General features: G+C 40.8%; 1 protein-coding gene across 2 annotated transcripts; it reads left to right on the top strand.

Annotated features, from left to right (window-relative positions):
- Window positions 1-4,976: 4,976 nt before the first annotated feature.
- Window positions 4,977-14,950, top strand: LOC106582053 (B- and T-lymphocyte attenuator). Of its 2 annotated transcripts, XM_082967088.1 has the most exons (7): window positions 4,977-5,199; window positions 12,251-12,484; window positions 12,872-13,198; window positions 13,294-13,335; window positions 13,452-13,583; window positions 13,936-13,973; window positions 14,126-14,950. In XM_082967088.1, exons 3-7 carry the CDS (start codon window positions 13,114-13,116, stop codon window positions 14,441-14,443), a joined length of 615 nt encoding a protein of 204 aa, XP_082823214.1. In that variant the 5' UTR covers window positions 4,977-5,199; window positions 12,251-12,484; window positions 12,872-13,113; the 3' UTR covers window positions 14,444-14,950. The 2 variants fall into 2 exon arrangements, with proteins under 2 accessions (XP_082823214.1, XP_014020222.1); XM_014164747.3 differs by lacking the exon at window positions 12,251-12,484.
- Window positions 14,951-26,171: the final 11,221 nt, after the last annotated feature.

The following is a 26,171-nucleotide window of genomic DNA, read 5'->3' as shown; positions in this document are numbered from 1 at the left end:
TTTTTACCATATCTTCAATCTAAGCCTGCAAGAAAGTGTATGCATCTCAGGCCTGGAGGGAAGCAAAAGTAATTCCTCTACCCAAGAATAGAAAAGCTGCCTTTCTTTACTTGCTTAAATAGCCGACCAATCAGCCTGTTACCAACCCTTTGTAAACTTTTGGAAAGAATTGTGTTTGACCAGATACAATGCTATTTTACAGTTAACAAATTGTCAGCAGACTTTCAGCATGCTTGTAGGGAAGGACATTCAGCATGCACAGCATTTACACAAATGAATGATGATTGGCTGAGAGAAATTGATGATTAAAATATTGTGGGATCTGTTAGACTTCAGTGCGGCTTTAGACATTATTGATCATAGTCTGCTGCTGTAAAAACGTTATGGCTTTACACACCCTGCTATATGTGACTCGTTTCAGGAAACTAGGCGTATGTCGCGGGTCACTACTTCACAGGAGAGCCAATTGAATGTAAACTTTTTTTAAAAAATTAAAATGCGTTTCTTAGCAGAAATACCTTCTGGAACATGTTCACTTTCATGTGCCTTAATAACAAACTTCTATGCCATCTGTAAATATGAATACAATTGTTAAATTACAAGCCTAGTTGGTTTAGCCACAGAAAAAGATTCATCCTTCCTGATAGCAATGATTGGCTGAGATAATGAGTGGGCTGGACATGCCAAGAGATGAGTTCGGATTGGTCTGCCATACAGCACATTTCTGTTTATTTGAGCTGGTCAGTATTTGTGTGTAATCCTGTCTAACAGCTTTAAAAAATGTATATTGTATAGTAGAACTGTTACAGTGTTGCTCTCCACTTTCTGGAGAACCAAGTTTTGAAATCAGTAGAATTAGAGAATGATAGCTAAGGAGATGGAGAAAACACCTGTCTCCAGATTACATCTTCAAACTAAGGGCAACCATGGCATCCGTGATGGGAGAAGCATTTTCAGATATTACATTTTTCTAATTTTGACAGAAAGTCATTTTCATTTCAAGTTAAATTGTACTGTTAGCTAGCTAGCTAAAATTAGCTGGCTGGCTCGCTAGCTAACGTTATGTGTATGATCTTATTATTCGTATCTCAGAGCCATTTGCTTTGCTAGTTATAGCCTAATGTTAGCTAGCTAACATTGAACCTGGTTGGTTAGCTACCTGCAGATTCATACAGGGAAGTAACATCATGAGTTGGGATTATGGTTCATTGTTTAGCTAGCTAGCTAGCTACATGTCTTAACAAAAGACTCTACTATGCAAGTATACATTTCAATAGAACTGTTGATAGACATAGCTGGTAAATTCGCTCTGGCCATTTACTCCAATTTCAGAGCACTCTCGTCTGAGTGTGCTAGAGCACAGAATAACTCAACTCAACACCCGTTGAATTTGGTCGATGTCAGAAAACATTGACAAAGAAGTGTAAATTGTTGCCATCAGCACAGTTGCAGTTACCAACACTCTGGATAACATAAAAACAGCCTAACCAGCTCTGCTAGGGTGAATAAAATGGTCAGTGAGCTGTTCTCTCATTTGTGTATGGAAGTCACTAGCAAGCTAGCCTGTTAGCTTGGGTGCTTGACTGCTGTTGTTAGGACAGATTTCTCTGATCAATCCTTAAAGAGATGGTTGGGGCTAAAGCTTAAGATGGTGTGAATGATGCTGAATGGGTGTAGACAAAGACGGGCTCTCCAGTAGGTACCAAAACATTCAAAAGCCATATTTCTCAAGTGAGGTTACTAGTTGATCAACTTTCAAAACAGAATTACTTTCCCATTGTTCCTCAAATGCAGTGTATGATATATGATTTTGTAGCTCTGTGTCTCTGCTTTCATCCAATGTAAAAAACACATTTCAAATTTTGCTACGTAAGACCGAATCAAGTCGGTCGTTCACATATTGTGGATAAAGAGTTACCTGTCTAACACAGAGGATGTTCTTTAATTAAAGCCTCTTAAACATAATACAGGTAGAATCAGGAATTCCCCAGGCAGCTGTCTAGGACCCTTACTTTTTTCAAGCTTTACCAATGACATGCAACTTGCTTTGAGTAAAGCCAGTGTGTCTATGTTTGCGGATGACTCAACGCTATATACGTCAGCTACTACAGCGAGTGAAATTACAGTTTACAAGGAGCTGCAGTCAGTTTCAGAATGGGTGGCAAGAAATAAGTTAGTCCTATAAATATTTCAAAAACTAAAAGCATTGTATTTGGGACAAATCATTCATTAAACCAAACCTCAACTAAATCTTGTCATGAATAATGTAGAAATTGAACACGTTGAGGTGACTAAACTGCTTGGTGTAACCCTGGATTGTATACTGTCTTGGTCAAAACATGTTGATGCAACAGTAACTAAGATTCAAAGAAGTCTGTCCATAATAAAGTGTTGCTATGCCTTCTTAACAACACTATCAACAAAGCAGGTCCTACAGGCCCTAGTTTTGTCGCACCTAGACTACAATCCAATTGTGTGGTCAGGTGCCACAAAGATGGACTTAGGAAAATTACAATTGGCTCAGAACAGTCAGCACGGCTGGCCCCTAAATGTACAGAGAGCTAACATTAATAATATGCATGCCAATCTCTCATGGCTCAAAATAGCGGAGAGATTGACTTCATCACTACTTATTTTTTGTAAGAAGTATTGACATGCTGAATGCACCGAGCTGTCTAAGACAGCCATGCGTACCCACCAAGACATGCCACCAGAGGTCTCTTCACAATCCCCAAGTCCAGAACAGACAATGGGAGGTGCACAGTACTACATAGAGTCATGGCTACATGGAACTCAGGTAACTGATGCAAGCAGTAGAATCAGATTTAAGAAATAGATAAAAAATAAACTTTATGGAACAGTTGGGATTGTAAAGAGACACACACAGGCACAGACACACACATACACATGCGCTCTACACACACGTACAAATATATTTTGAGTAGTAGATATGTGGTAGTAGAGTAGTAGCCTGAGGGCACACACTTAATGTGTAGTGAATAGTGTTTTTATTGTTTATAACTGCCTTAATGTTGCTGGATCCCATGAAGAAAGGTAGCAGCTAATGGGGATCCTTAACAAATACAAATACAAGGGGAGTTACAGTAATACGCACGCATGCACACACACTCCAGTGTTCATAGCTCAGATCTTTGTTTAATAAAAAATTATAATAATTGTAATTCTACCCACTTTTTCTCCCAAATGTCGTGATGTCCAATTACGATCTTGTCTCATCGTTGCAACTCCCCAACGGGCTCAGGAGAGGCGAAGGTCGAGTCATGCGTCCTCCGAAACATGATCCGAGAATACCCCTCGCTTAACCCGGAAGCCTGCTGCTCCAATGTGTCGGAGGAAACACTGTCTAACTGATAACCGAAGTCAGCCTGTAGGCGCCCAGCCCACCACAAGGAGTCACTAGAGCGCAATGAGCCAAGTAAAACCCCCCTGTGCAAACCCCCAATAACCCAATTGTGCGTCGCTCAATGGGACACCCGGTCATGGTCGGTTGTGACACAGCCGATCGAACCCCAGGCTGTAGTGATGCCGCAACTCTGCGTTGCAGTGCCTTAGACTGCTGAGCCACTCGGGAGGCCCAGCGCAGACCTTATTTTCTTTTCTTCTACAGATGGGTATATCGGTCTGCTAGTAAAGGACTAGTAAAGGCCCAGTGCACTACTTTTGTTAAAAAAAATTAAAATGTGTTATTATTTATAATTTTTTGATATTATGATTTTTCAGGGGGTGCTGCAACGCCCTCCGCACACCTACTTCCCATGGCTATGACGTGTTGTGTCATCTGCAGGATGTTTATACTTATGGCTGCCTCTGTTTGCAGAAACATCCCAGGATACAGAAGTGGAACTGAGTGAGCTGAGAATAAAGAAAGTTGATGTAGATCAACAAAGCAGTATTTGTGACTCTATGACCTGATGATGTGATCAAATTGACAAAATCATATCAGCTGTGTAACATCTCTTTGGCTGCCCTTGAATAATATCTATTGAGGCAGAAAGTTTAATGTGAAACGAATTTCAACTGTAGCTGTTGAATACAACTTGGTTACTTGTGTAAATAAATACAGTCAAGAATGGAGAACTGCCTCAGTAATTTAGTCACCAGAAGATGGCGCTACTGTAACGCTGTGTAAGTAGCTGAAGAAACAAGTTGCAACTGTTAATGAACTCTGATAGTGACTGAATGGAAAGCATTAGTCATCAGGTGAATGTTTTTTTACCACAGGTGGTGTAGGTGGTATAGCAAGTTTGCTATACTAAGTTTTTTTTAAAGACATCCTCCAAAGTTTTTTTTTACTTTTTCTGTTGAAAAGCAACATTCCAAATATAAATATAGTAAAGTACACACACCAAAGGGTAAAATAGTGTTTTTTAGACACAACTGCAAATTTCAAGAAGTAGGGATTCAAGGAGTTGTTCTGATGGTCAGGTTCCCTCTTGCTTGACGCACAATAGAGGAGCAATAGAGAACCAAAGAGGAATGGATTACAATACAAGTGTTAAGGGTGGCTCAGTTGGTAGAGCATGGCACTTGCAACGCCAGGGTCGTGGGTCTAATTCCCACGGGGAGACAAGATTGAAAATATATGCACTGGATAAGAGTGTCTACTAAAAGTGTGAAAAGTTACATTTTTAATTGAGCATAAGTTTAAAGCTCATTGTCAGTTAAAGCACCTACAGCTATAATATACTGTAACCCACTAGCCCTCATCATGAGTCTCAGATAACAGAGGACATATGCATGCAAACTAGTAATACATATATTGAATGAGCAGAGTCCTCCAATGGTACCCCTTGCAGAGACACAGAACAAAAACACATATACATGTTGGCCTGTGATGCGTGAGGGAGAGGAAACAGACCTCTAAAGTAGAAGCAATTGACAAGAGCTATGGTAGGTAGGCTCATATGTAGGAGGACAGGAAGTGGAAAAACCCTGTAGATGCAGAGGAGAGAGACAGAGAGAGAGAGTGAGGGAGAGAGAGATATATACAGAACATATCTTCAGTGTCACCACTCAACTCACGTGTGTAATCACAGACGGTTTGCTCTGAGTGACACGGGAATGACCTGTCTTGAGATTGAAGACATTGCATCTTTGCCTTGATGGACCCACCGTGTTCTGACCACATCCTTCTGGTCCTCTGTCTCCTCCTGGTCTGCATCCATGGCAATGCTCAAGGTAAGATGTTTCACATCTTGTCACACATACTTTTTGTGTTAGATTTGAAAGGGATTGATATTTGCTCATTTTGGCAGTGCAGTGCATTCGGAAAGTATTCAGTCCATTTGGCTTTTTCCACATTTTGTTACATTACAGCTTTATTCTAAAATTGATTAAATAAAAAATGTTCCTCATCAATCTACACACAACATAATAAAATAAATAAATACCTTATTTACATAATAATGTGTCGAGGCACAGAGGCACAGATCTGGGGGAAGGTTACCAAAACATGTCTGCAACATTGAATAAAAAATTTTCCTCATCAATCTACACACAATACCCTTTAATAAAAAAGCAAAAACAGGTTTTTAGACATTTTTGCAAATGTTAAAGAAACTTAACAGAAATACCTTATTTACATAAATATTCAGACCTTTTTGCTATGAGACTCAAAACTTCAGCTCAGGTACATCCTGTTTCCATTGATCAGATATTTCTACAACTTGATTGGAGTCCATCTGTGGTACATTGAATTGTTTGGACATGATTTGGAAAGGCACACACCTGTCTATATAATGTCCCACAGTTGGCAGTGCATGTCAGAACAAAAGCCAAGCCATGAGGTCGAAGGAATTGTCCATAGATGTCCGAGACAGAATTGTGTCGAGGCACAGATCTGGGGAAGGGTACCAAAACATGTTTGCAGCATTGAAGGTCCCCAAGAACACAGTCACCTCCATCATTCTTAACCTCCCTTGGGTAGGGGGCAGTATTTTCATGGCCGGATGAAAAACGTACCCAAATTAAACGGCCTACTACTCGGGCCCAGGAACTAGAATATGCATATTAGTAGATTTGGATAGAAAACACTCTGAAGTTTCTAAAACTGTTTGAATGATGTCTGTGAGTATAACAGAACTCATATGGCAGGCAAAAACCTGAGAAAAATCCAACCAGGTAGTGGGAAATCTGGTTCTTGTAGTCTTTTCAAGTCATTGCCTATCTAACACACAGTGACTTAGGGTTCATTTTGCACTTCCTAAGGCTTCCACTAGATGTCAACAGTCTTCAGAACCTAGTTTCAGGCTTTTGCAGTGAACAGAGAGCGAACAAGAAGGCCTGGAAGTTGGTGACTCAGAAAATGACATGAGTTTTGTGGCGCGCATTCACGTGATGAGGTATCTGTGTTCCAAAACGTTTTTCAAGACATTGGAATTGTCTGGTTGGAATATTATTGAAGTTTTATGTTAAAAAGGCCCTAAAGATTGATGCTATACAATGTTTGACATGTTTCAACGAACGTAAATATAACTTTTTAAAAACTTTTTGTCGTGAAATTTTGGGCGCGCTTTCTACATTTCGAGTAGCTTACTGAACGCGCAAACAACAAGGAGGTATTTGGACATAAATTATGGACTTTATCGAACAAATAAACATTTATTGTGGACCTGGGATTCCTGGAAGTGCCTTCTGACGAAGATCACCAAAGGTAAGTGAATATTTATAATGCTATTTATGATTTTAGATGACTCCAAAATGGCGGGTATCTGTATTGCTTGGTGTATGTTTCTGAGCGCCGTACTCAGATTATTGCAAAGTGTGCTTTCCCCGTGAAGCTTTTTTGAAATCTGTCAGAGCGGTTGCATAAAGGAGATGGTTATCTATAATTCTTTGAATAACAGTTTAATATTTTATCAACGTTTATGATGAGTATTTTTGTAAATTTTTGTGCTGATTCACCGGAGGTATTGGAGGCAAAATATTTTCTGAACATCACGCGCCAATGTAAAATGCTGTTTTTGGATATAAATATGAACTTTATCGAACAAAACATACATGTATTGTCTAACATTGAGTCCTAGGAGTGTCATCTGATGAAGATCGTAAAAGGTTAGTGCTTAATTTTAGCTGAATTTCTGTTATTTGTGACCCCTCTCCTGCTTGGAAAATGGCTGTGTGGTTTTTCTTGTGTTGTACCTGTCCTAACATAATCTAACTTTATGCTTTCGCCGTAAAGCCTTTTTGAAATCGGACAATGTGGTTACATTAAAGAGAAGTGTACCTTTAAAATGGTGTAAAATAGTCGTATGTTTGAGAACTTTGAATTATGACATTTTGTTGTTTTGAATTTGGCGCTCTGATTTTTCACTGGCTGTTGAATAGTGTGAACCGAGAGACAGGTTAAATGGAACCACCAAGACTCTTCCTAGAGCTGGCCGCCCGACCAAACTGAGCAGTCGGGGAAGAAGGGCCTTGGTCAGGTAGGTGACCAAGAACCCAATGGTCACTCTGACAGAGCTCCAGAGTTTCTTTGTGGAGATGGGTTTGCCAAAAGGCACCTAAAGGACTCTTAGACCATGAGAAACAAGATTCTCTGGCCTGATGAAATTGATTGAACTCTTTGGCCTGAATGCCAAACATCACATCAGGAGGAACCTGGCACCATCCCTACTGTGAAGTATGGTGGTGGCAGCATCATGCTGTGGGAATGTTTTTCAGCGGCAGGGATTGGGAGACTAGTCAGGATTGAGGGAAAAATGAACGGAGCAAAGTACCGAGAGATCCTTGATTAAAACCTGCTTCAACGCACTCAGGAACTTAGACTGGGGTGAAGTTTCACCTTCCAACAGGACAACGACCCTAAGCACACAGCCAAGACAAGGCAGGAGTGGCTTCGGGACAAGTCTCTGAATGTCCTTAACCTCTCTAAGGTCGGCGGGATGAAATCGTCCCACCTACGTAACAGCCAGTGGAATCCTGTGGCGCGTTATTCAAATACCTTAGAAATGCTATTACTTCAATTTCTCAAACATAAGACTATTTTACACCATTTTAAAGACAAGACTCTCGTTAATCTAACCACACTGTCCGATTTCAAAAAGGCTTTACAACGAAAGCAAAACATTAGATTATGTCAGCAGAGTACCCAGCCAGAAATAATCAGACACACCCATTTTTCAAGCTAGCATATAATGTCACATAAACCCAGAAGACAGCTAAATGCAGCACTAACCTTTGATGATCTTCATCAGATGACAACCCTAGGACATTATGTTATACAATACATGCATGTTTTGTTCAATCAAGTTCATATTTATATCAAAAAACAGCTTTTTACATTAGCATGTGACGTTCAGAACTAGCATACCCCCCGCAAACTTCCGGTGAATTTACAAAAAATTTACTAAATTACTCACGATACACGTTCACAAAAAGCATAACAATTATTTGAAGAATTATAGATACAAAACTCCTCTATGCACTCGATATGTCCGATTTTAACCTCTCTGGGCTAGGCGGGACGAATTCGTCCCACCTACGTAACAGCCACTTTAGGCCTGTGGCGCGATTTTCAAAACCTTAAAAATCCTATTACTTCAATTTCTCAAACATATGACTATTTTACAGCTATTTAAAGACAAGACTCTCGTTAATCTAACCACACTGTCCGATTTCAAAAAGGCTTTACAACGAAAGCAAAACATTAGATTATGTCAGCAGAGTACCAAGCCAGAAATAATCAGACACCCATTTTTCAAGCCAGCATATAATGTCACCAAAACCCAGAAGACAGCTAAATGCAGCACTCACCTTTGATGATCTTCATCAGATGACAACCCTAGGACATTATGTTATACAATACATGCATGTTTTGTTCAATCAAGTTCATATTTATATCAAAAAACAGCTTTTTACATTAGCATGTGACGTTCAGAACTAGCATACCCCCCGCAAACTTCCGGGGAATTCGCTAACATTTTCCTAATTACTCACGATAAACGTTCACAAAAAGCATAACAATTATTTTAAGAATTATAGATACAGACCTCCTCTATGCACTCGATATGTCCGATTTTAAAATAGCTTTTTGGTGAAAGCACATATTGCAATATTCTAAGTACATAGCCCAGGCATCACGGGCTAGCTATTTAGACACCCGGCAAGTTTAGCACTCACCATAATCATATTTACTATTATAAAAGTTTGATTACCTTTTGTTGTCTTCGTCAGAATGCACTCCCAGGACTGCTACTTCAATAACAAATGTTGGTTTGGTCCAAAATAATCCATCGTTATATCCGAATAGCGGCGTTTTGTTCGTGCGTTCCAGACACTATCCGAAATGGTAAAGAAGGGTCGCGCGCATGGCGCAATTCGTGACAAAAAAATTCTAAATATTCCATTACCGTACTTCGAAGCATGTCAACCGCTGTTTAAAATCAATTTTTACGCCATTTTTCTCGTAGAAAAGCGATAATATTCCGACAGGGAATCTCCTTTTCGGCAAACAGAGGAAAAAATCACAAAGGCGGGGGCGGTCGGGTCACGCGCCTAAGCCCAGTGTCCCTTGATCGGCCACTTGAGAAAGGCGATAATGTGTTTCAGCCTGGGGCTGGGATGACGACATTCTGTTTTTTCCCGGGCTCTGAGCGCCTATGGACGACGTAGGAAGTGTCACGTTAGAGCAGAGATCCTTAGTAAAAGATAGAGATGGAAAAGAAGTTCAAGAAATGGTCAGACAGGCCACTTCCTGTAAAGGAATCTCTCAGGTTTTGACCTGCCATTTGATTTCTGTTATACTCACAGACACCATTCAAACAGTTTTAGAAACTTTAGGGTGTTTTCTATCCATATGTAATAAGTATATGCATATTGTAGTTACTGGGTAGGAGTGGTAACCAGATTAAATCGGGTATGTTTTTTATCCAGCCGTGTCAATACTGCCCCCTAGCCCTAACAGGTTAACCTCTATGGGCTAGGTGGGACGCTAGCGTGCCACCCGTGGTGCACTCCCTTAACAGCAGGTGCATTTCAAGAGCGGCAAATTTGAATCCAAATAAATGTCAAAATTCACATTTTTCAAACATACAACTATTTTACACCCTTTGAAAGATAAACATCTCCTTAATCTAACCACGTTTTACGATTTCAAAAAGGTTTTACGGCAAAAGCATAAATTTAGAGTATGTTAGGACAGTACATTTACAAGAGTTGTGTGTAATGTTTTGTCAAGTCAAAGACAGGGTCACCAAAACCATAAAACCAGCTAAAATGATGCACTAACCTTTTACAATCTCCATCAGATGACACTCCTAGGACATTATGTTAGACAATGCATGCATTTTTAGTTCTATCAAGTTCATATTTATATCCAAAAACAGCATTTTATTATGGCATTGATGTTGAGGAAATCGTTTCCCTCCAATAACCGGCAGTCAAGTCAGCGTCACAAATTAAATAATTAAAATTAGAAAACATTGGTAAAATATTATATTGTCATTTAAAGAATTATAGATTTACATCTCTTGAACGCAATCAACTTGCCAGATTTAAAAATAACCTTACTGGGAAATCACACTTTGCAATAATCTGAGCACTGCGCCCAGAAAAATACGCGTTGCGATACAGACTAGACGTCATGTTGGGGAGATCTAAAATCGAAAATACTATGTAAATAATCCATTACCTTTGATTCTCTTCATCAGATGTCACTTCCAGGTATCACAGGTCCATAACGAATGTAGTTTTGTTCAAAAAAGCTCATCATTTATGTCCAAAAATCTCTGTCTTGTTAGCACATGATCTAAGCCAGCCGGACTTCTCGTCATGAACGAGGGGAAAAAATATATTTCCGTTCGTTCAAACATGTCAAACGTTGTATAGCATAAATCATTAGGGCCTTTTTTAACCAGAACATGAATAATATTCAAGGTGGACGAATGCATACTCTTTTATAACGTATTGGAACGAGGGTACCCAACATGAACTCGCGCGCCAGGTGTCTAATGGGACATCATCGTTCCATGGCTCTTGTTCGGTCAGATCTCCCTCCAGAAGACTCAAAACACTTTGTAAAGGCTGGTGACATCTAGTGGAAGCAATAGGAAGTGCCAAAATATTCCTCAGCCCCTGTGTTTTTCAATGGGATAGGTTTAAAGTCAATACAACACATCAGGTATCCACTTCCTGTCAGAAAATGTCTCAGGGTTTTGCCTGCCAAATGAGTTCTGTTATACTCACAGACACCATTCAAACAGTTTTAGAAACTTTAGAGTGTTTTCTATCCATATATAATAAGTATATGCATATTCTAGTTACTGGGTAGGATTAGTAACCAGATTAAATCGGGTAAATTTTTTTTATCCAGACATGCAAATGCTGCCCCCTAGCCCTAACAGGTTAAAATAGCTTTTCGGTGAAAGCACATTTTGCAATATTCTCAGTAGATAGCCCGGCATCACAGGGCTAGCTATTTAGACACCCAGCAAGTTTAGCACTCACCAAAGTCAGATTTACTATAAGAAAAATGTTATTACCGTTGCTGTTCTTCGTCAGAATGCACTCCCAGGACTTCTACTTCAGTAACAAATGTTGGTTTGGTCCCAAATAATCCATTGTTATATCCAAATAGCGGCGTTTTGTTCGTGCGTTCAAGACACTATCCGAAAGGGTAAATAAGGGTGACGAGCATGGCGCATTTCGTGACAAAACATTTCTAAATATTCCATTACCGTACTTCGAAGCATGTCAACCGCTGTTTAAAATCTATTTTTATGCCATTATTCTCGTAAAAAAGCGATAATATTCCGACTGGGAATCTGCATTTAGGTAAAAAGACGAAAGAAAATAAAGCATGGAGTCGATTCGTGCACGCGCCTAAGCCCATTGTCCTCTGATCGGCCACTTGCCAAAGGCGATAATGTTTTTCAGTCAGGGGCTGGAATTACATCATTCAGCTTTTTCCCGGGCTCTGAGAGCCTATGGGAGCCGTAGGAAGTGTCACGTTACAGCAAAGATCCTCAGTCTTCAATAAACAGAGACAAGAAGCTCAAGGAATGGTCAGAGAGGGCACTTCCTGTAAGGAATCTTCTCAGGTTTTTGTCTGCCATATGAGTTCTGTTATACTCACAGACACCATTCAAACAGTTTTAGAAACTTTAGGGTGTTTTCTATCCAAAGCCAATAATTATATGCATATTCTAGTTTCTGGGCAGTAGTAATAACCAGATTAAATCGGGTACGTTTTTTATCCGGCCGTGTAATTACTGCCCCCTACCCCCAACAGGTTAAGTGGCCCAGCTGGAGCCCGGACTTGAACCCGATTAACATATCTGGGGAGACCTGAAAATAGCTGTTAAGCGACGCTCCCCATCCACCCTGACAGAGCTTGAGAAGATCTGCAGAGAAGAATGGGAGAAACTCCCCAAATACATGTATTCCAAGCTTGTAGCGTCATACCCAAGAAGACACGAGGCTGTAATCGCTGTCAAAGGTGATTCAATGAAGTACTGAGGAAAAGGTCTGAATACTTATGTAAATGGGATATTTCAGTTTTTTATATTTTAGAAATTTGACAACATTTCTAAAAAACTGTTTTTGCGTTGTAATTATGGTGTATTGTTAGTAGATTGATGAGGGAAAAAAACTATTTAATCAATTTTAGAATAAGGCTGTAACGTAACAAAATGTGGAAAAAGTCAAAGGGTCTGAATACTTTCCGAATGTACTCTATGATCAACCAAAGTCAGTCAGAGAGGGGTGATGGACACTGTCAAAGCATATCTTCTCAACCGCAATTTGAATATGACAGGTCTCCATGTTTTAATTTGTGTTTTACCAGTGACCAGTATGATCCCTATCAGTAGTAATTATGTAAATTGTTTCCATTATCTTTTCTCACACCAAGGCCCATGTGAAATTGTGGTGACAATCAAAAGAAACACTGTTTGGAATGCTGTCCCTCAGAAACGGCTGACAATCAACTGCCCTGTAAAACATTGTGGGGAAACCTTACGTGTCACCTGGTGTAAATTTGAGGACACCAACTGCAAACAAATCAATGAGACAGAGCAAGTCAAAATTGGATGGAAACCATTTGATAGATGGTCGGAAAATCGTGTTGCATTTTTGGATTTTAAGAAGATATCTATGAATGACGATGGTTCGTACAGATGTGGAATGGCTGGGAATAAATCATCAACTGTTAGCCATGCTATCAATGTCTCTGTCTCAGGTAACCAACAAAAGCTTAGTTTCTTTCTCAATCAATTGTTTTAAATAAAATACATACTCAGTTGAGTCCTTGTTGTTTGATACACATTTCTACAGATCGCAACCTGAAAATGACAAGCACAGCAGAACACAACACAAGTACGACAATGTTTTATGAAATTACAGATCACATCACATTCAATCACATCACATCAGCTAGTAGGCCTATGTGACAACTGTGTCTGGTGTTAAGACCTCTGTTTCTACTCTAACAGACGACTCAACAATTAAAAAGCATGATGAGAAATATCTGAGCTGGCTGCCGTATGTTTACATCTGTGTGGGAATAGTACTGCTGGTGGTCGTGGTGACAGCAATCTCCTTCCTCTGCATTTATGGGTGTAAAGGTGAGTAATGCTGTTACCCATTTAATACTATAAAAACAAAGAGAGTCGCAGACTCCATATGTATAACCTCCCAGTAATCAGAGTGAAGAAGGCACAGTGATGCCTTGGTTGTTTTTTTACCCAATAAATTACTGGGATGTTATACATATGGAGTCTGCGACTCTCTTTGTTCTTACAACTTACGGTTTATTCACCGTTAGTCAGCACCTCCACATTAAAATAATTTTCTCTGGGTGTGCGCCAGCTCATGTTTTTTATTAGACTCATTTAATACTGAAAACCTTTATTTTGTACAAGGTTGAAATACAGCAAACACGTCACCTTAACTTTCTAAAATATACACCTTTTTCAGGACCAACAAGGTCAACAAATAATGGCATAATGGAGCAGGTAAGGAAATCTTATAGCATCTTACTATTAACCACTGTGTCATATGCTAACATGACAAAACTGGTCCTCAATACACTAAACTTGTACAAAATAGAAGCCTTGCTGTCCTGACTGTCTAACTTTTTTTTCTGTTAATGGAAATGTCCACACAGGCAGCACCATGTCCAGACCTCTCCTCCTGCTCTAAGGGAACCTTTCCATCATCACCTTCCACACCAAACCCTGCCCACTCCGACAATCTCTACAACAACGGTCCCTATGGCAAACACATCAACAGGGCATCGGCACACAGCCTCCTGGTGACAAACGGAACTCTGCCTTCCTCTGACATCACAGCTAGAGGTCAAGGGTCAAACCACCTCGTGTACGCTAGCCTGAACCACCAGACCCCTAGAGAGTCCCTGAAACCCCCCCATATCCCAAACCCCCAGGATGAATGCTCAGAGTACGCAGCCATCCGAGTCTACTGAGCCCATAGGCTCTGAAAGAGACCTCATCCAGACCATAACGGCACAGTGCTGCTGACTGTTTCACTGTTTAAGTTGTCTTCTTTGATGGATCTTCTCATGGAGAAAGAGGAAAGCTGAACATATTTTGTGGATGAAAATGTTACTCCTTGGGGAGATTCATGTTTTTTTTTTATACATATATATAACTAACACAGACTCTTTCACAAACTCATCCTGGTGTCATGGAAATGTTGAGCAGTGTGTTAACCGCAGTGCAGCAGTATTTCAGAGAATAAAATGTGATTTAAAGATGGGGGAGGTAGGGGGATCGGGGTGAGACAGGTGGGCAAGGGTTACAGCTAGAGAATATGTGCTTCTGAGTTTGAACCCTCCTCCACATCACACCTCAGACTTAGAGGAGCAAAATAACATCTGTTAGCGGTGTGTATCACAAAGGTTATCTCACACATAATGATGATAAACCAGAATTTGTTATTGACTATCAAAATATATATTTTAATGAAGATACCACTGAGCCACTTTGGTGATTATTAGTGATGATTTTGGGTATAACAGGGAAAAATAACTCATACCGAACATTTTATGTCCCTGTGTGTGACTAAGTGTGTGTGCATGTGTCTATATGTCTGCATATGACTCACTCAGTATGAGTGAGTGAGTGAGTGAGTGAGTGTTGGTGTATATTTATGCACAGATGCGCGTGTTTGTACGCGTGTGCTGGCTACAGGTTGGGGGCTTTCCATGGTTTATGTAAAATGTTGAGCCCACCACACAGCCGAAACAGTGAGTCCCTGTAAATAGATGTTCTCCCTCTTGAGAGAGTATGGAAATTCCATTCAAATGTAATATGAATGTAATATGAAAGTGCATATGACTGTCTCTATGGTCATAGGAAGACAGAGGTAATAGTTTGCATAACTGCAAAAGGATGTGGGTGTGGCAAGATTGTGATAGTGACACATACAGTGACAAATTCCAATCTCAGTTATTGTCAATTGATTTGAAACATGTTCATTTGAAGGTTACATGTTTACTATGCAACAACTCAATTACAATACAGTATCCTTCAACAGAGAATAGTGCCAGAGAAATGTCCCTCATTTTATAAAGATATTCCGACATAGACTATTATTACCATTTCAAGCAAGAGTGGCTAGTTTTTGAGAATGCAAAGTAAAGCTTGGGTCTAATGTCTTTGGTCATACACTGCTTCTGAATGTGTTCTGGTAAAACCCTGAGCAAGTGGTGACTGTAAAGTTCTGGGGTGTTCTTTCTGCCCCAGATACAGACCCTAACCTGCACAGGACTGGATGTTTCTAGTTTAAAATCAGAACAGACCACCACCACACCAAGATGCTAATTTGTACTCAAAGTAACTCACTACTCAGAGAAAGGGTGTAGCTTACTTTCATGGAGCTGCCACATCTATTAGCCTAATCTCAGTATAGGTCCAATACAATAATTATCAGTGTAACAGCTTAAACAGTTTACACATCCATAATGAAATCATTTTTTGAGAGCAGACCACTGACTGGTTTTACTGTGAGCCATTGCCTGCACCCATGTGGTTTTATTGTATGCCATTGCCTGCTCCCATGTGGATGTATTGGTTATTACAACATAAGGCTCCACAGCCATCGTTTAGTTAGATAAAAACAAGGACATTAGAACATACTGAGACATGAGGACATACATTATACATTAAGGGGGTTTCTTTTATAGAGTAAAAAAAAGGCCATGATCAAAGGGCTGATGAATCTCCCTTTTGATTGGGCTGAATGGAATTTATCCTCCTACTATGGGCATATGTCAAATCAAATCAAACTTTATGTCACATTCGCCGAATACAACAAGTGTAGACGTTACCGTGAAATGCTTACTTACAAGCCCTTAACCAACAGTGCAATTCAAGAAGAAGAAAATATTCACCAAGTAGACTAAAATAAAAAGTAAAAATAAAAAGTAACACAATAAGAATAACAATAAAGAGGCTACAGTTGAAGTCGGAAGTTTACATACACTTAGGTTTGTGTCCTTAAAACTCATTTTTCAACAACTCCACAAATTTCTTGTTAACAAACTATAGTTTTGGCAAGTGGTTAGGACATCTACCTTGTGCATGACACAAGTCAGATTTCCAACAATTGTTTACAGGCAGATTATTTCACTATCACAATTCCAGTGGGTCAGAAGTTTACACTAAGTTGACTGTGCCTTTAAACAGCTTGGAAAATTCCAGAAAATGATGTTATGGCTTTAGAAGCTTCTGATAGGCTAATTGACATAATTTGAGTCAATTGGAGGTGTACCAGTAGATGTATTTCAAGGCCTACCTTCAAACTCAGTGCCTCTTTGCTTGACATTATGGGAAAATCAAAAGAAATCAGGAAAGACCTCAGAAAAATAACTATAGACCTCCACAAGTCTGGTTCATGCTTGGGAGCAATTTCCAAATGCCTGCAGGTACCACGTTCATCTGTACAAACAATAGTATGCGAGTATAAACACCATAGGACCACGCAGCCATCATTCCGCTCAGGAAGGAGACCCGTTCTGTCTCCTAGAGATGAACGTACTTTGGTGCAAAAAGTGCAAATCAATCCCAGAACAACAGCAAAGGAGATTGCGAAGATGCTGGAGGAAACTGGTACAAAAGTATCTCTATCCACAGTAAAATGAGTCCTATATCGACATAACCTGAAAGGCCGCTCAGCAAGAAAGAAGCCACTGCTCCAAAACGCCATAAAAAGCCAGACTACGGTTTGCAACTGCACATGGGGATAAAGATCTGACTTTTTGGATAAATGTCCTCTGGTCTGATGAAACAAAAATAGAACTGTTTGGCCATAATGACCATTGTTATGTTTGGAGGAAAAAGGGGAAGGCTTACAAGCCGAAGAACACCATCCCAACCGTGAAACACGGGGGTGGCAGCATCATGTTGTGGGGGTGCTTTGCTGCAGGAGGGACTGGTGCAATTCACAAAATAGATGGCATCATGAGGCAGGAAAATTATGTGAATATATTGAAGCAACATCTCAAGACATCAGTCCGGAAGTTAAAGCTTGGATGCAAATGGACAATGACCCCAAGCATACTTCCAAAGTTGTGGCAAAATGGCTGAAGGACAACAACAAAGTCAAGGTATTGGAGTGGCCATCACAAAGCCCTGACCTCAGTCCTATAGAACATTTGTGTGCAGAAGTGAAACAGCGTGTGTGAGAAAAGAGGCCTACAAACCTGACTCAGTTACACCAGCTCTGGCAGGAGGAATGGGCCAAAATTCACCCAACTTATTGTGGGAAGCTTGTGGAAGGCTACCGAAAACATTTGACCCAAGTTAAACAATTTAAAGGCAATGCTACCAAATGCTAATTGAGTGTATGTAAACTTCTGACCCACTGGGAATGTGATGAAAGAAATAAAAGCTGAAATAAATCATTCTCTCTACTGTTATACTGACATTTCACAATCTAAAAATTTGAGTGGTAATCCTACCTGACCTAAAACAGGAATTTCTTACGAGGATTAAATGTCAGGAATTGTCAAAAACTGATTTTAAATGTATTTAGCTAAGGTGTATATAAACTTCCGACTTCAACTGTATATACAGGGGGCACTGGTACTGAGTCAGTGTGTGTGTCACGGGTGTCGTAGGGTGTAGACCAAAACGCAGCGGGAAAATGTATACTCATCTTCTTTTTATTAGTGAAGAAGAAAAAACCCAAACAACATATACAAAAACAAACGAACTAGACAGTCTCATCAGGCACACAGCAAAACAAGAAACAATCTCCCACAATTCCCAAAACAAACACACTCCTAATTGGCAATGATAAACAGCTGCCTCCAATTGAAGGCCCCAATCACCATTACCAAAACATAGAAATACAATCGCCTAGACAGAACATAGAAAATAAACTAACATAGAACAATAACCAAAACCCTGGACTAATAAATCAAATACCCCTCTACATACACAACCTCCCCGAACCATATAAACCAAATACCCCCTCTACATGAACACATACACAAAACCACCCTAAACCACATAAAACAAATACCCCCTGCCATGTCCTGACCAAACTATAAGAACAAATAACCCCTTTACTGGTCAGGACGTGACAGTGTGGGGGTACAGGCTAGTTGAGGTAATCTGTACTGACCTAAGACAGGAATTTCTTACGAGGATTAAATGTCAGGAATTGTGAAAAACTGAGTTTAAATGTATTTGGCTAAGGTGTATGTAAACTTCTGACTTCAACTGTATATACAGGGGGCACCGGTACCGAGTCAGTGTGTGGGGGTACAGGCTAGTTGAGGTAATCTGTACATGTAGGTGAGGGCGAAGTGACTTTGCATAGGTAACAATCAACAGCGAGTAGCAGCAGTGTACAAAAGGGGGGGGGGGGGGTCAATGTAAATTGTCCGGTGGCGATTTTATGAATTGTTCAGCAGTCTCATGGCTTGGGGGTAAAAGCTGTTGAGGAGCTTTTTGGTCCTTGACTTGGCGCTCCGGTACCGCTTGCAGTGCAGTAGCAGAGAAAAAAGTCTATAACTTGGGTGACTGGAGTCTGACAATTTTATGGGCTTTCCTCTAACACTGCCTATTATATAGGTCCTGAATGGCAGGAAGCTTGGCCCCAGTGATGTACTGGGCCTTTCGCACTACCCTCTGTAGTGTCTTATGGTCAGATGATGAGGAGTTGCCTACCAGGCATTGATGCAACTGGTCAGGATGCTCTCGATGGTGCAGCTGTAGAACCTTTTGAGGATTTTGGGACCCATGCCAAATCTTTACAGTCTCCTGAGGGGGAAAAGGTTTTGTCGTGTCCTCTTCACGACTGTCTTGTTATGTTTGGACCATGATAGTTCGTTGGTGATGTGGACACCAAGGAACTTGAAACTCTCGACCTGCTCCACTACATCGATGTTAATAGGGGCCTGTTCGGCCTGCCTTTTCCTGTAGTCCACGATCAGCTCCTTAGTCTTGCTCACATTGAGGGAGAGGTTGTTGTCCTGGCACCACATTGCCAGTTCTCTGACCTCCTCCCTGTAGGCCGTCTCATCGTTGTCGGTGATCAGGCCTACTACTGTTGTGTCGTCAGCAAACTTAATGATGGTGTTGGAGTCGTGTTTGGCCACGCAGTCGTGGGTAAACAGGGAATACAGGAGGGGACTAAGTACACACCCCTGACGGGCCCCAGTGTTTAGGATCAGCGTGGCAGACATGTTGTTGCCTACTCTTACCACCTGGGGGCGGCACGTCAGGAAGTCCAGGATCCAGTTGCAGAGGGAGGTGTTTAGTCCCAGAGTCCTTAGCTTAGTGATGATGTCAGGCGTGTGCGTACTTGTGGTAAAATCAGGTGCAGGAGAACAGAGAATTGTGAACAGGCGCACACTTTATTTCAGCAGGAGAGAGATTACAGATGGACGCAGCTGCGTCAAAAACCTCCAGCCAACAAGGCAAAGTGTAAAGCGCACAAAAACAGTCGCAAAACATAAATGTTTAACAATTCAAACAAGCTTTGTGAAATAACACGGAAATAACGAACGCCAGCCTGGTGCGTTACAAAACACGTAACACACAAACAATCTCACACAAAGACATGAGGGGGAACAGAGGAATAAATACATGTAGTGTGATTGGGGAATGAAAACCAGGTGTGCAGGGATCAAGACAAAACAAATGTATAAATGAAAAATGGAGCGGCGATGGCTAGAAAGCTGGTGACGTCGACCGCCGAACGAACAAGGAGAGGAGCCGACTTTGGCGGAAGTTGTGACAGATGAGCTTCGTGGGCACTATGGTGTTGAATGCTGTGCTGTAGTCAATGAACAGCATTCTCACATAGGTGTTCCTTTTGTCCAAGTGAAAAAGGGCAGTGTGGAGTGCGATTAAGATTGCGTCATCTGTGGATCTGTGGTATCTGTGGGATATGTGGGTGGTATGCTAATTGGAGTGGGTCTAGGGTGTCCGGGAGGATGCTGTTGATGTGAGCCATGACCAGCCTTTCAAAGTACTTCATGGCTATTGATGTGAGTGCCACAGAGCGGTAATCATTTAGGCAGGTTACCTTCGCTTCCTTGGGCACAGGGACTATGGTGGTCTGCTGAGAAATATGTTGGTATTACAGACTCGTTCAGGGAGAGGTTGAAAATGTCAGTGAAGACACTTGACAGTTGGTCCACGCATGCTTTGAGTACACGTCCTGGTAATCCGTCTGGCCCAGCGGCTTTGTGAATGTTGACCTGTTTAAAGGGTTTGTTCACATTGGCTACCGAAAGCGTTACCACACAGTCATCCAGAACAGCTGGTGCTCTCGTGTATGCTTCAGTGTTGCTTGCCTCGAAGCGAGGATAAAATATATTTATCTCATCTGATAGGCTCGTGTCACTGGGCAGCTCGCGTCTGGGTTTCCCTTTGTAGTCCGTAATAGTTTTCAAGCCCTGCCACATCCGACGAGAGTCAGAGCTTGTGTAGTAGGATTCAATCTTAAAACCTCTTGACGGTCGCCTAGGATAGGGGGCGCCACAGCGCATTTTGAAAAAAATTTGTGCCCATTTTAAACGGCCTATTACTCAAACTCAGAAGCTAGGATATGCATTTAATTAATACTTGTGGATAGAAAACACCCTAAAGTTTCTAAAACTGTTTGAATGGTGTCTGTGAGTATAACAGAACTCATATGGCAGTCAAAACCCCGAGACAGATCGAAACAGGAAGTGGAATTCTGAATTGCGAACTCAACTTCATCACGTTGCCTATTAATCACACCGTGAGCTATGGTTCATTGAGCACTTCCTATTGCTTCCACTAGATGTCCCCAGTCTTTACAAAGTGGTTTGAGTCTCCTACTGTTAAAACTGAATGAATGAGACGCTGTGGAACGTGGTCACACGGAGAGGGCCATCACCATTATGACGCCGCACCCCTGGTTACCCTCCCCTTTCAAAACGTTTTGAAACACAATGCAATCGTCCCCCTCGAATCTTATTGGCTCTCTTGTTGAAAAACGCCCTGAAGATTTATGTTATACAACATTTGACATGTTTGAACGAACCTAAATGCGGAAAAAAATGCATTTTCTCGAAATGGCTGTCCCGCGGCCGACGGAGCATTTGGATCAGCCTTCAGACGTGCTAACAAGAACAAGCTCTTGGAACATAAAGGAGTAATTTTTTCGAACGAAAATACATTTGTTGTGGACCTGGGATCCCTGGAAGTGCTTTCTGATGAAGACAACCAAAGGTAAGGGATTATTGACAATAGTATACAAGACTAGATGTGATATGCGATTGTTCCAAGATGGCGCTGACCTGTAACGTTAGCCTATTGTTCTGAGTATCGCATCCCCTTTCATCGCAAAGTATGATTACCCAGTAAAGTTAATTTTAAATCTGGCATTACAGGTGCTTTCAAGAGATATTCATCTATAAATCTTAGAATGACAATATTACATTTTAAAAATGTTTTCGAATAGTAATTTAGTAAATTGTAGCGCTGTTTCATCGGATGCATTTGAGGGAAAATAGTTAGTCAACGTTACGCACCGATGTAAAATGATGTTTTTATATATAAATATGAACTTTATCGAACAAAAGAATGCATGTATTGTGTAACATGATATCCTAGGTGTGTCATCTGATGAAGATTGTCAAAGGTTAGTGCTGCATTTAGCTGTTTTTTGGTTATTTGTGATGCATGTGGTTGGTCGGAAAATGGCTATGTGGCTACTTTTACGATATACTCCTCTAACATAATCTAATGTTTTGCTTTTGCTGTAAAGCCTTTTTGAAATCGGACAACGTGGTTCGATTCAGGAGAGGTGTATCTATAAAACGATATAATTTGAGAAAAAAATTGAAAAAAAAAATTATAAAATTTTGTTATGCTAATGGCGATATGATTTTTCGCTGGATGTCGCACAGGGGTTAATCCTGTATTGACACTTTGCTTGTTTGATGGTTCATCTGAGGGCATAGTGGGATTTCTTAAAAATGTCTGCATTAGTCTCCCGCTCATTGAAAGCGGCAGCTCTAGCCTTTAGCTCGATGCGGATGTTGCCTGTAATCCATGGCTTCTGGTTGGGATATGTACGTACAGTCACTGTGGGGATGATGTCATCGATGCACTTATTGATGAAGCCGATGACTGAGGTGGTGTTCTTCAATGCCATTGGATGAATCCTGGAACATATTCCAGTCTGTGCTAGCAAAACAGTCCTGTAGTGTAGCATCCGCGTCATCTGACAACTTCAGTATTGAGCGAGTCACTGGTACTTGCTGCTTTCGTTTTTGCTTGTAAGCAGGAATCAGGAGGATAGAATTATGGTTAGATTTGCCAAATCGAGGGCGGGGGAGAGCTTTGTATGCATCTCTGTGTGTGGAGTAAAGGTGGTCTAGGATTTTTTCCCCCCTGGTTGCACATGTGACATGCTGGTAAAAATTTGGTAAAACTGATTTAAGTTTGCCTGCATTAAAGTCCCCGGCCAATAGGAGCACCGCTTCTGGATGAGCATTTTCTTCTATGCTTATGGCCTGATAGAGTTGTTTGAGAGCGGTCTTAGTGCCAGCTTTGCTTTGTGGTGGTAAATAGACAGCTACGAATTATACAGATGAGAAATCTCTTGGTAGATAGTGTAGTCTGCAGCTTATCATAAGGTACTCTACCTAAGGCGAGCAATACCTCGAGACTTCTTTAACCTCTTACATCTAGACGTTCCGCTAGCGGAACACCTGTTCCAACATCCAATGATAGGTGTGGCGCGAAATACAAACTCCTCGAAAATCTGAAAACTTCCATTTTTCAAACATATGACTATTTCACAGCATTTTAAAGACAAGACTCTCCTTTATCTAACCACACTGTCCGATTTCAAAAAGGCTTTACAGCGAAAGCAAAACATTAGATTATGTCAGCAGAGTACCCAGCCAGAAATAATCAGACACCCATTTTTCAAGCTAGCATATAATGTCACAAAAAACAAAACCACAGCTAAATGCAGCACTAACCTTTGATGATCTTCATCAGATGACAACCCTAGGACATTATGTTATAAAATACATGCATGTTTTGTTCAATCAAGTTCATATTTATATCAAAAACCAGCTTTTTACATTAGCATGTGACGTTCAGAACTAGCATACCCCCGCAAACCTCCGGTGAATTTACTAAATTACTCACGATAAACGTTCACAAAAAGCATAACAATTATTTTAAGAATTATAGATACAGAACTCCTTTGTGCAATCGAGGTGTCCGATTTTAAAATAGCTTTTCGGTGAAAGCACATTTTTCAATATTCTGAGTACATCGCTCAGCCATCACGGCTAGCTATTTTGACACCCGCCAAGTTCGGGGCACACTAAACTCAGAATTAGTATTAGAAATATTGTATTACCTTTGCTGTTCTTCTTCAGAATGCACTCCCAGGACGGCTACTTCCACAAGAAATGTTGTTTTTGTTCCAAATAATCCATAGTTATGTCCAAATACCTCCGTTTTGTTTGTGCATTCAGGTCACTATCCAAAGGGTAACGCGCGAGCGCATTTCGAGACACATAAATTCAAAATGTTACATTACTGTACTTAGAAGCATGTCAAACGCTGTTTAAAATAAATTTTTATGGTATTTTTCTCATAAAATAGCGATAATATTCCAACCGGACAATAGTGTATTCATTCAGAGGAAAAGAAAAAACAGCGTACTCACGTGACTGTGCATATGCAATCTCTTTGTCACCAGGCAGACCACTGAGAAACTGAGCTACTATACTCTGCCCAGAGACAGAAGACGCCTCTATCCGCTTTCTGAAGGCTTCAGAGAGCCAATGGAAGCCTTAGAAAGTGCAACGTAACCCCACGGATACTGTAGTTTCGAAAGAGAATCAAAAGAAGAACTACAAATTCTCAGACACACCACTTTCTGCTTGGAATTTTCTCAGGTTTTTGCCTGCCATATGAGTTCTGTTATACTCACAGACACCATTCAAACAGTTTTAGAAACTTCACAGTGTTTTCCATCCAAATCTACTAATAATATGCATATTCTTATTTCTGGGCAAGAGTAGTAACCAGTTTAAATCGGTACATTTTTTATCCGGCCGTGAAAATACTGCCCCCTAGCCCAGACTGTTTAACGGGATCCTATCTCAAAAGGGTCCCCAACAGGTTAAAGGAAAAAGTTTCTTCCAGTCCACGGTGAGTAATCGCTTTTCTGATGTCTAGAAGTTATTTTTGGTCATAAGAGACGGTAGCAGCAACATTATGTATACAATAAGTTAAAAAACAAGTTACACAAAACTCAATTTAAACAAATAAAATAGCACAATTGGTTGGGAGAATGTAAAACGTCAGCCATGTTCTTCGATGCCATCACAAAGGGCACTGCCCTCTGACCTTTGTCCTTGTAACACACACATTCATAAAATTGGCCCATGCTCTCATATCTGCCTGTTGGTCTTATCTGCAGGTCTGGACACAGTAGTGGCTGTGTGTGTTTTATTTGGTGGACAAAGCCCTCGTTCAGCCACCAGAAGGATGGAGAGAATGCACCGTCGGTGGGATGGAGGGAGGGGTGGTAGATGGGGGCGGCTGGAAAGACATGGCAGACTGGAACCGGACTGAAGTCATTCTTTATGAGAGAGCAGAAAAGGTGTGTGGGAAGCATATTACTGTGGGTCTGGTACAAAATGAACCCAAGCAGCACATTAGAATACATCTCTTAGTATCAGGGAAGCTGTTTGCATCACTGGAGGCCAGTGCAGCATAATTAAGTTTGGGAGGAAAACATGAGAATCTTGGCAGATTCCAAACCTTATACTGGTGGAGCAGGTATCCAATCTTCTTGTGTCTACAATGAGCCTGTGAAAATTGTAACAGTTGATTATTACTTTTTAGTTTGATTTAGGTCTGAAGACACACAATCACATCCCCAGCCACGCTATAGGCTCTATTACAAACTGTAAAAAAAATAAAAGTGATCTGATCTCTGATAATACATTTTCTGACAATCTGTTCTACTGCATCCCAAGCCCAGAGAACACAGAGGGCACAGAACTAATAAACACTCCAACCCGCCTTCACTGTAGAACTGGCCTTACAGATTGATGCTGGACGATTTGCAGCTGTGAGTGTGTTCTCCAAAGCTCCGTACCCCTCTCAAACCCCTGGCTCAGGATAAAACAGACTTGGAACAAAGTGCATATGGAAGCCAGAGCTGTACAAACAACAGCCAAGAGAAGAATACATCCACATTTTCCACTTTTTCTAAAGTTAATTCCCGGTGTACAGAGACTGCACCGCAACCTCAAAAACCTCAAAAAAATGTGTCAACTTGACATTTTCCGTATAAATGTGCAAATGTATTCAATAAGCAATAACACACTACGCGTATTTCTAATTTCTTTATTTTACATTTCATGACATCATACATTTTCAAGCAACAGCATCTTCCTTCATACGGGGGGAGCTGTGTTAACCTTTAATGTGGTTAGTTGCATTTCTGCATGTGAAGTGACTGACATTATGAAAAGCATGTTATCTGGTAGGGACAGCCCTCCACACACATATTCAATGCTTACACCCCAGATCACAGCAATCAATGTACAGAGTAGAAATAAACATCCGAACAAGTAGTGATGTGTATGACGATACAGAGAAATACCAGATGATGCAATATGATAGCAAACCATGACAGTTTTCTCCTAAAAAGCAAATCAACCT

Source organism: Salmo salar, chromosome 21 (assembly GCF_965601325.2).
Source record: "Salmo salar chromosome 21, fSalSal1, whole genome shotgun sequence".
NCBI classification, from domain to species: domain Eukaryota; kingdom Metazoa; phylum Chordata; class Actinopteri; order Salmoniformes; family Salmonidae; genus Salmo; species Salmo salar.
The sequence above is the reverse complement of the archived record's forward strand: the minus strand, read 5'-3'. Positions and strand labels throughout refer to the sequence as shown.